Source organism: Anabas testudineus, chromosome 22, assembly GCF_900324465.2.
Source record: "Anabas testudineus chromosome 22, fAnaTes1.2, whole genome shotgun sequence".
Classification (NCBI taxonomy): domain Eukaryota; kingdom Metazoa; phylum Chordata; class Actinopteri; order Anabantiformes; family Anabantidae; genus Anabas; species Anabas testudineus.
The window spans coordinates 12,005,067-12,016,362 of NC_046630.1; the positions used below are offsets into that span (position 1 = coordinate 12,005,067).

The 11,296-nt window shown below is 39.6% G+C and overlaps 1 protein-coding gene across 1 annotated transcript in view; it reads left to right on the top strand.

Moving 5' to 3' along the window:
- The window catches only part of rai14 (retinoic acid induced 14), a 33,134-nt gene extending 24,040 nt beyond the window's left edge, over positions 1-9,094 (top strand). Inside the window, exons 12-21 of the mRNA XM_026339755.1 lie at positions 845-934; positions 1,391-1,528; positions 2,040-2,129; positions 3,077-3,781; positions 3,929-4,398; positions 4,930-5,098; positions 5,235-5,402; positions 5,628-5,786; positions 6,204-6,269; positions 7,233-9,094. Coding sequence (XP_026195540.1) covers positions 845-934; positions 1,391-1,528; positions 2,040-2,129; positions 3,077-3,781; positions 3,929-4,398; positions 4,930-5,098; positions 5,235-5,402; positions 5,628-5,786; positions 6,204-6,269; positions 7,233-7,319 — 2,142 coding nt within the window. The 3' untranslated portion in view covers positions 7,320-9,094. The remainder of the gene's footprint in view (positions 1-844; positions 935-1,390; positions 1,529-2,039; positions 2,130-3,076; positions 3,782-3,928; positions 4,399-4,929; positions 5,099-5,234; positions 5,403-5,627; positions 5,787-6,203; positions 6,270-7,232) is intronic.
- The last annotated feature ends 2,202 nt before the right edge of the window (positions 9,095-11,296 follow it).

An 11,296-nucleotide genomic window follows, 5' to 3' on the forward strand; every position in this document is an offset into this window, starting at 1 on the left:
ATGAAACACCTTATAAAAATGCATGTCTGCTGTATATTTTACTTTATTATAAGTGAGTTTTCTAATTTGTGTCTGTTTACATATTGTGCATTATTGTTCTCATTGTCACAGTATTTCATTCACGCAATATGCACTACTCAAAAAATTAGGAAACACTTGTTTGTCACAGTTTAGCACCACCGCACTCAACCTTTAGGAATCTGAAGATTTAGAAAAACAGATGATTGCGAAACATCACCTGTTTTCCTGAATGTGCGATGGTGGGGCGAAAGCAAAACAACCCCAAAAGGAAATGGTTTTGCATGTGGTGGCCACAGACACCGGCTCTGTCCTCATCCTTTCTGACTGATTCTTCTCAGGTTTTGTGTTTTGCTAGTGTCCTTGTCACTACTGGTAGCGTGAGGCAGTATATGCAGCCCAGTCAGGTTACTCAAAGATGGCACATCCATATGTGTCAAAGTTTGCTGAGTCTCCCAGCACAGTCACAAGAGCGTGTAGGAGACACGAGGAGACACGTTACTACACCAGGGGAGCCTCATTGTGCACCTTGGATGAGCTTGTGCTTTTAATTGACTGTTATGTTATTTTGATCTGAACAAACTGAATCAAGATCAATGCGTGATTTAAGTGTTCATTTTTTGAGCAGTGTATTTACATTATGTACTCATTATTTTCCAGAGTTTATCATTTAAAATGTACTTAATACAAACAAATAGTTGGTCATGACTGATTATGTCATAGCAACTGAGCAATCTTTTCTTTTTAACAAGCACGTGACAAAGTTTGAGGAAAACAAATTCAAAACTACATGAGATTAAAACTGATCAATTTCTTCATTCTTCAGAGCTCTGGACCCTCCTCTCCTTCAGTTGTTACCTCCACGGGGTCCCATGCATCAGGCAAAAGTGACACTCCCAAGGCATTCATCTACAAGGTATTATTAAAAGAGCAGTCAACGTAAAAAATGTAATAACTTTAATAAGAAACAGAGATAATAGATTACAGATGTGTTGCACACTTATTGTTCCTAACATCTAGATAACTATTAACACAAAATATTCAATGGGCCTTAAACTGTAAGTTAACTCATCAAACATTATCAGTAGAAATGTTGTTAAAAGAAAGAAAGAGCAAGAGCAATGAAAATATGCAGATACATAGTATGACACAGTTATATTTCTATTTCATGTATTCAATCACACAATGGCTCTTGTACCAAACATCTAAAAACTATTTCAGCCTTCATTCTCTTCTCCTTCAGCTGTATATTTTTTTTTCTTTCTTTTCCTCTAACCTTTAAACTCTCTTCCTTGTTGTTGTACGTCTTTCGCTTGTCTCCTCCCCTTCCTCTTTCCCACCACCCCTCCCTTTTCCCCTTTGCATTTTAAAGGAAGATGAGGTTAGAGGAACAGTGCTGAGAGAGGAGGTTGAGAAGCTCCATGAGGAGAGAAACATGTTGCTGGAGACGATTGAAGACCTGAAGCAGACGGTGGAGCAGACAGTGACTGGTCCTGAGATGGATACAAAGGTAATTAACGACTAAGTCATGCTATAATTATATGTTTACATTACATATGAGTGGATATGGTTAACAAAAGATGATGTTAGACTTTTAGTTTGAAAAGCAGAGCATTAAAAGTAAGTGCAGTGTACAACACATACTGTACATACACATACAAACTGAATGTATTTAATGGTGTTCAAACATTTTGTGAATGGATCATCTAACAAGCAAAGGTTTTTTCCTGATTAGAAGAAAAATATTCAGAAACCTTTGCACTAGAAATCGTAACAGTTTACAAAGCTATTTTAATATTTAAGTTTATTTCTGTTTTCAACCAGTTTTTCCAACTTTAACAATAAACTCTCACAAACATCTGTGTGCAGCTGAACTCTTTCACTTTGGCATTTTTGTAGCAGGTCTAACTTAAGCTTTAGACATGTTGTGACTCGTTTTGTTTTTCACTAGATAGCTAGTGGTCCTTAACGTTGCTTTATGCCTTCTGTGTGCCTCTGCATGTGAATGTATGTGTTGACAGGTTGAACACAGTTTTACAGCATCTGCAGCTCTGGTATCTGCTCTGCAAGCTAAGATTACTGCTCTTACTTTGGAGAACCAACAACTTAAGGTTTTTATCCCATTCATCTATGTTGTAGTTAAACCATAGAGAAATCAAATAATAATGATATTTGATTAGTTAAATATTTACATTAACAAATGATCGACATAAAGTTGTGAACTTACAGCTCCAACTTACACAATTTGACAAACCTCACAAACTAATTTTAACCAATTATAAATGAGGAGAAATGTAGTCGTGGGATTTTTCAGATTGCACAGTAATCACAGTAACACTTCCAAAAAAAGTTGGGACACTGTGTAAAATATACACAAAACAACAGAAAACATAAACTCTGTTTATTCACTGTAGAATATGGAAAACATATCAAATGAAACAAACAAAACTAATATTACTACATTTGCAGGTGTATGTCTGTGCTAACCAGTGACGTAGTTTACATGCTTGTCTGTCCAGTCTTATATTCTAATAAGTTTATGCCTGAGTCAAAGCAGTGAAAGCTTGTATCAGATGTAATGAAATTCATTCCAAGCGTTTCTGAGGTATAGCATTTATAAAAATGGGACATACATGAGGTCGCAGTGACCTTGACCTATGACCTTTGGCCGCCAAACGGTTCATCACAAAGTCCAAGTGAGTAGTTGTCAAATTTGAAGAAATTCCCACAATGTATTCCTCAGATATTAGTTCACAGAGATTAGATGAAGGTGAGGTCGCTGTGACCTTTGCAAATCATTACATTTTATTTTAATGTAGATTTTACACAGTGTCCCAGCTTTTTGTCTTTGTTATATATAAACTCTGTATAACATTAATAATAATATCAAAAAAGCTCAGCTTACCTGAATATTTCCACTGGCATATGAAATAATGACTCAGATAACAAAACGTTACTCCTAGTAGTAGTCAGTGCTTTGTTATTTTATTTAAATTCTATCTAATATTTATACTTTTCCAGTCCCTTAACTTCACTCGTCTTACTCTTCATCTTGCAGAAACAGGGTAATGAAGACCTGAAGGAGACGAGTCGTCCAAATAGCACGGCCTCAAACTCCTCCTTCCACTCCACTCAGGATGGGTTTGAATCATTGCCTCCAGTTCCCTCCACCACCCAGGGGGAAGGGGAAGACGTTTCAGGAGGGGTTTTTGTTAGACAGGATGAAGAAGAGAGTGAGAGTAGCAAAGAGGAGATCAGACTTCTGAGACAGGCGCTAGACAACGTCCAGATGAAACTTCTTGAAACCAGGAAGGAAAACCGCTCACTTCAGGCCAAGCTGAAACCTGAGAGAGAAAGAGATGAGAATGTATGTGTAAAGGAGAAGGGAAGAGAGGAAGAGCTGATGGAGAGTCTAGCAGAGCTGCAGGCGAAGCTGACAGACACTCAGGAGAGATACCACCAAGCTGTGGAGGAGTTGGAGGAGCTGAGAGCACAGATGAGAAGAGAAGGAGATGAGCGGCTGCAGAAAGAAGAGGTCCACAGACATGCGTCATCCACACTTGAACATGAAGTGAAACAGCTGACAGCCCAGCTCATCCAAGCAGGATCTGAGCAAGAGAAAGCAACTCAGCAAATCAAAGAGCTAGAGGAGGCACTGAGGAGGACAGAAGAAGAAAGAGAGAGCATCAAGGAGAAAGACCAGAAGATTAGACAGATAGAGGACCTGTACAAGGAGGCACAAGAGGAGATTAGGATGCTCCAGGTAGATCTGGGCTTTGTCCTCCTTGTTTTGTTTGACTGACCCAGTATTTCCTATAAATTAATCCTACACTATAACACATCTTATTACGTCACTTCTTTAATTAAGTTACTTTAGCTTTAATTAATTTCTTTTTTTTTTGTTATTTAGGAGGCTCTGAGGGGAACAGTGCCTGTTGAAGCTGCAGCCAAAGACTTTGAAGAAATGAAGGCTGAGCTGAACGAGGTGACTGCTGGGCTGCAGCGCCGGTTGCTGGAACTGTCACACTCCTACAGTGAAACTAAGAATCAACTAAGTGCAGCTCAGAAACAACTGGCTGAGAGCAGTGAATCATCTCCCTCCTCAGAACAACAGCAGCAAGTCCAGGTGCTGAATAGCAGGGTGGAGGAGCTGCAGAAGCAACTAGCTGACACAGAGAAGAAGTACTTGGCTGCTCAGGAGGAGATTTCAGTGCTGAAGCAGGAGGCAGAGGCTCAGGCACAGAACACCGTGTCCCTCACCGACCACACACAGGTGATGTCATCTCTGGGAAATGCCATCAAAGAGTTGGAAAGCCAGTCCGAAGCCCTGAAAGAGCAGCTACACCAGAAGACTCTGCAAGTCGAGGTTCTTCAGGACAGGTGAGGAGAGAAAACTGACAACAAAAGCCTGACAGATGCACATGGGTGGAGGTTGGGCTTAAGGAGAAGTGTAGCTAAAAACATTTACTCACGTACTGAATGCAAGTATTTCTACGGTAGTGCATTTGAATATTTCCATTTCACGCTACTCTATAGTACAACTAGGGAGATGTACTTTGATTTTCCTTTACTTTAATTGACAGCTATAGTTTTAAGCTGAATTGTGGTTTTCGTTCAACCTGGAGTAGCAGCAACGTCCTGTGGTAAAAGACATTTTCACTATTCAGCCTTAGACAGATCATTAATATCATCAGAATTGCTGTTTAAAACAGGAGAACTGGCAAAAATGTTTAATAGATCTAAAAAATTAACAAAAATAGGTTCCCCTATCATAGTGGTTAGTCTGATCAACGAGTTAATCATTCATCCAAACTTTGTGTCCTTTGAGTATGAGTATAGACAAAAATAAATTACTTGAATATTAGTTGTCATATTTGAGTTACGATTTGGTTCTTTTGCATATTTTACCAGACTTTCATCGGAGCAAGATGTCATCCCAGATGACTCAGTCTCCCGCCCGGAGCACGAGACTATGAGAGAGCAACTGGAGGGTGAGGTGAACCACCTGACGCAGCTCCTCCAAGGAGCCCTGAGGAAGCAGGACGAAATGGCTCTGGAGGCAGCTGATGCATGGCAGAAGGTGAGGAGAAGGAAGAGGTCTGTCATGAGAACAGACTGAAAGGTTCACATAAGTGGGAAACAACTAACGTCTTTAAATCTTTTAAAACCGTTTACTCCTCAAAACGTACCTTACCACCTGTTTATCCATCTGCCAGGCACGGGAGAATCGTGCAGAGCGAGAAGCACTGCAGGAGCTGGTGATGTCAAGGGAGAAGGAGAACCAGACTCTGACCTCCAGGCTGGCTGAGTCCCAAGATGCTGTGTGTCAGCTCAAACAGCTGGTGGAAGAACACGTTGCCTCAGAAAGAGAAAAGAACAAGAGGGTCAGTGATAATCTGGTAGCAACTGCAGTGCTTATCACTGTCATTGGATATGATGCACATACTGTACACTGTTCAATTATTATATATTTTTTAACAGTTATATTTAGTTATACCGTATCTTTCAGCATGTGTTAATATAAATGAATTTTTCTAGAGGTTGGCCTTTTTCTTCAAGTTTGACTTCATCATTACAGCGACCACGTTTTATATTTGTCTCTCTCTTAGATCGATGATCTGTCTCGAGAGGTGGGGAAGCTAAAGGATGCCCTAAACAGCCTATCTCAGCTCTCCTACAGCTCTGGCTCGCCCTCCAAGAGACAGCAGCAAAACCAACAACTGGAAACGATGCAGCAACAAGTCAAACAGCTTCAGTACCAGCTTGCTGTAAGATTTCTCCAGTGTAATTTTAGATACACGTGTAATTCTCACTGTATACTTAAAGGAGTCAAATGATGCTTTTTTATAATTTACATGAACCTACCTGTTGTCTTCATGGGTCCACATTAAACAGCATCAGTGTTACTATACATGAGCCGAACATCTGTAGAAGAAATCCCACAGAAACAAAACAGTGCGGCTCTGTCTGCTCCGTTGACTCTATCATGACTTTCCAGAGGCGCTTTCTGTGGATCCTCCCTCAACGTTCCAGTCTTTGGAGATATAAGTCATCCAAAACTATTTCAGCCCTAGAATAAAAATAGAAATCTGAAGCTATGCATATATGGCCTCTTGAATGTACATTTTTAACCCATGAATGATAAACTGAAACATAATTTGTTACTTAATTTGTTTTTTTTCTAGGAGTCAAAGAAGCAGCACAATGAGATAGTGTCGGTCTACAGGATGCATCTCCTCTATGCTGTCCAGGTAAATTCCTTCTTTAGTTTTTCTGAAGCTTCCAAGTTTAAACTTAGATTTGTGGCTCTGACTTTGGTTCATGTTGAAAGGTTTTGTTTTATAAAGAGATATTTTCTCACTTACCAGTTGTAGTATATAGCCACTCAAACAGTTAAAGTTGTATTTTCCATCGTTTTAAAACATGTATCTATTGGTAAGTAATTCATACATTCTGTCTACATCCCAATGCAATGGAGGTGAGTGAAACTGTGTTTGAGGAGTCCTCAAAACTTTAAGTTTAAGTGGACAGTAGTGAGGTTGATGACCTTTGTGATATTATGGAACACATGTGGTGCCTTTATGTACAAAGAGGTGTTGAGCTGGTGGCAGTACTGTGCAGAGGATATTGGTGTATTCAAGCAAGCAGCTGTGAGTTTTGGGAAGGTTGGCTGGTTTCATATCTGGTTAAACTGCTCTTATCTTGAGGACATGCTGACAGAAGCACCACTTAGCATGAAGACCCAGGACGACAGAAAATGGGGTGTAACTTAATCTCTGCTTTCATTTTCGACCGAAGTTTATATATTCTGAGTTTGAGTTCTGGATCCAAAAACAAAAGCAAAGATTTAACAACAGATGAGTAGATGGGGAAAGTCTCCTTACTTAGTTCATGCAGGTTTGTTAACAGGCAGGCAGTAAGTACGCACAGGCAAGGGTTTGGCAGGCAGGAAAAGGTCAGGATCAGAGGAGCACAATCAGGAAACGGTCTGGAAAGCAATGACTGCAAAAGTACAGACAATCAGTGGTAGTGTTGGGATCTGACAACAATAGGAAGCAAAATGATTGATGGCAGAACAGGATCTGGACAGTGGTGACATCCACAAGACATTCTGCTTACTTTCGTGATCTGGCTCCTTAAATGACATCATACTGTAAACCGAGTAGAACTTACTGTGGATTTAAAGCAGTGAAATCTGTGTTGTGTGCCCTCAGGGTCAGATGGATGAGGATGTCCAGAAAGCTCTGAAGCAGATCCTTATGATGTGCAAGATGCCAAGCCAAGCCAAGGAGGCCTGCTGAGACAAAACGCACCTGGTTTCCAAGAAGCGCGTTGTGATTAAAACTGAAGTGAGCTGCTGCCGTCACCACGCCCTGTCTCCATTCACACGTTGCTTGTCCCAAATACAAGCAGGGGCCAACAACACATGGTGCCTCCAGAAACCTTGAGTATTTGTTAATGAGGAACAGGTTTACAATCACACATTTGTTGCCTTTGCTAATGTCATTTGAGTTGAGATCTAAAAGGATCAATCTTTTGATGGAAGAGGTTTAGGGGAAACTGTGAGCCTGTATTGAGATACTGTACATCAAATGATTTGAAAGAAAGGAGGAGCCAGCTGGTACCAGCCAAACTTAAATGTGCACGTTAACACTAAACTGAAAATGTCCAGTAACCCCAAATCACATGCAGTTGCACAAGTGTGTTAATGCAAACGTGTGTGTGTGTGTTTAGTCAGACATCAGCATACATGTGTGTGTGTGTGCACTAATCAGTCCAGTAGAAACAGTGAGTTTGATGTGGTTTGTTTCTGTTACATGTGCTTAGAGAAAGAAACGACTCGGTCAGCACTGCTCTTAATAGTATCTATTTTATGATACAACAGTGTTAGTTCTATGTTACTTGTCTAAATGTTGTCCACATTTTCCTGATACAATCTAAGTTATTTGTGCCCTGATAACAACGCACGTGACTTTTCTCAATCTCAGCTCAAAAATCACAGAAATCTTCTTTGGCCTCACTTCTATGAAGACAAATCTTATGACAATTTCTATTGCAAATTTTCATGTTAGCACAAATTTATAAAAATGTATTTTACTGAATTGTATTACTATGCCATGTTTTCTAAGTTACTGTATTTTAATGAAGAGGACTGATAGCTATATTTTAATGGCCTTGTTTTGTGTGAATCAAAAGCTCCTTTCTTCAGGATAACAAAGCACTATTTGGTCTAGACACCTGAATTGGTTTATTTTCCTATAATGATGTAAGAGACTGACTATAATTTTCTCCTGTAAACAGAACATTTCAATTGAAACTAATGTCCAACAGGATGGGTTTGAAATGTTTGTCTTTTTCACTGAGACATGTTATGAGCTGACATTTGAAGTTGTTTCTCTCCTCTTGCCTATACTTTCAGACTAAGTTGTTCTTTTGCATAAAAAAAACTTTATCTTTTACTTTGTCATGTGTCTGCACTTAATTACACAGTATTCTTTCAGCTCGGCAGTATCTACAGAGAGCTACAGTTACTATCAAACAACTCTCAGATGTACGTTCACCAGGTTACTGCAGCATCCTAGGTTGCAAACCTTTTGTCTTTTGATGTTCCTTTGTAGGTACAATTACACACTATGTTTGAGGTTACATTCTTTAAACTTATCTTCTAGGTGCTTCTGAACACGTCGCACTCCTTTGCCTTTGTACTGTACTTTAAGTCACACACCCTTAGATATTAACCCTTCGACTGATTAGTTTAAGATTAGTCAAAACACACAGCACTAACACTGTTTACCTGAGGTCAGAGTAAACAAGTTTGGATCTGCACAAGTTTCCACAGGCGTCGCTCACTCAGGAACTTTACTGAACATGATTTACTGACTGACATTTGTTTGACCCCGAGTAGAGTCTTTGCCTTTTTTTCCCCATGTAGTTGTAGGAAATCAATCAGCTTCTTTTCACTCTGTCTTTCTAGGCCTTGACTGAAATCTTTTGTACCAAGAAAGGGAAAAGTTGTTTTGTAGTGAAAAAAAAAATCTTGTTTTTGCCCAAATTAATAAATTTTCAAGATACTGCATCAGTTTGTCCGTTTCATGTTTTTTATTTTTCTATCAAACGCATCTGAAAATTACCTGAGAGTGTAAGTAAGAGAGTGTTAAGAGTAGTGGTGTTTTTTCATCTATCTATATGATAGTATCTAGATAGATAGATCAGTGGTTAGTGCCAATCCCATCAATCTGGTTGTGGAACAGGCTACTAAAATCTCCTAAATCTAAAGGCTGTAGTGATAGATGTAGAAATCCCTGATAGCAACATCAGGAAGAAGGAGCATGAGAAGATCGAGAAGTACCAAGGGCTGAGATGTGGAAGGTGAAGGTACGAGTGGTGATAGGAACACTGGGGGCTGTACACTCGGAATAAAACTGCTTCAAGGGATTTTTTATTTTTTGTTGTTCCCCCTCTCCTTTTATTGAATTTTTAATAAGTTGTGTACAAATCTACTATAAAATCAAACACTTCTATTTACTGTAAACTGACTGTATCTAAACACTTTGGATAAGATTGGTAGGTGGAAGTATCAACAGCAGGAGAAAAAAACATCTTATAAAAATTACTAAAGATCAAACAGGTTATAAGAGACCACAAGATGGCAGCATTCACCAAACGAGGATTTCCTCTCTCCTATATGGTAAATCTCATGCTCACAAAATCTACAGACAGATGATAAAGATTCATCACTTCCTGAGGAAACTGTAATTACAATGATCAGAAGCATTTGTTGTTGCCCTGACAGTCCCCAGATCTCAACCAGATTGATGGGATTTTGGACTGCTGTCTACAATCATCAAAACACACCATCAGCCAATGTCATTCATCACTGAAGCTCCTCTGTAGTTTCAGTTTTTTTCTTTTCCTCATTTAATGTATCACGCATCAATACATAATATAAAGACATCTAATAATAGCTTTTCTTAGAAATTTTGTCCAGAATAAGAACTACAAAATATAAAAATATCAGATGTGAATACAAAATCACATGCATTTTCTTTGATTTTCCGGTTACGTTAGGCACACCATCCTCTATGTCCATACTCTGTCCTCCTGTAACATCCACTCAGTTTTGTCTCTCAGAAGTCCTGCCAGCTCAACTCTGGGTAATTTATCTGCTGTTCTGTTTCCTCTAACCGGTGGCACAACCACTTAGTTTCCTGCCCTGGCCCTGTGTTCTGCCTGTTGGGCAAACACACACAAACACATATGCACGCAAGAAAGCATGTGCGCGCACACAAGAGCACACACACACACACACACACACACACACACACACACACACACACCTCTGCGTTTACACGACAACTTCCTGTCAATCTTGCTTTCCCACACGTTCTGCCCTCGGGCTTCGGGGGTTAGTGGAGAGAGATCTAGTGCTGTGATCCTAATCCAGCTAGGGACCATATTTGTGAAGCATCATGGGCTGCAGTAAACTCTCAAAGTCTGGCCTCTGTGAGTGGCAGGATAAACTATGTTTGGCTACACTGAAACGTTCAAATTGAAGTTATTTGACAAGGATGTCCAAACATAGGACTTCCTTTTTAAAAATATTTTCTGTATTTTTGTTTTCTTTCAGTGTTTTCCTTGAATTTCTAATGTCTTTGACCATCTATGGTTAAGACTGGTAAAATATTACCTGCTTGTTACATGGACTCTATTTAGTCAGTTAATTGCTACATGGAAAACTATTAAAAACTGCGACCTTCAAATAGGTGTTACAGATTTTTTCTAGAAATGCTATAAATTACCTTGTTGCAGCCGGTGCTAAATGTAAAGATTGTGAAGACTGTAAAGATATAGGGACCCAGAAGTGAACCCTGGGGAACCCCTGGCTGCAGATAAGGTATATCACAGCTCTGTCTTTAAAAATGAAAAAAGAATTGATTATCAAGAACAGTAGATCATCTTCTGTAGAGACAAGATAGGTCAGAAATAAAGAGTAGAGAGAGACAGTTTATTTGATGACAAGTCATAACAGAAGGTCAAAGACCGGTAGAGGAAGACTGCGGCTGAAGGAGCCCATTTGGGGAGGAAATGAGAGGAGGTTGTGGCCAAAAGAAAATACATGGAGAGGCAAGAGCAGCAGATCAGGAGAGAGGGAAGTGTATAAGTTGAGTCACTGGAAGGATGACTAATCTGCCACTAAGAGACTCTTCTGAAGTAGCGTACAAACCTGTATTAGCTGCCAGAAGCATGAGAGGAAGACCAAAGACAGGAAGTAGAGGGA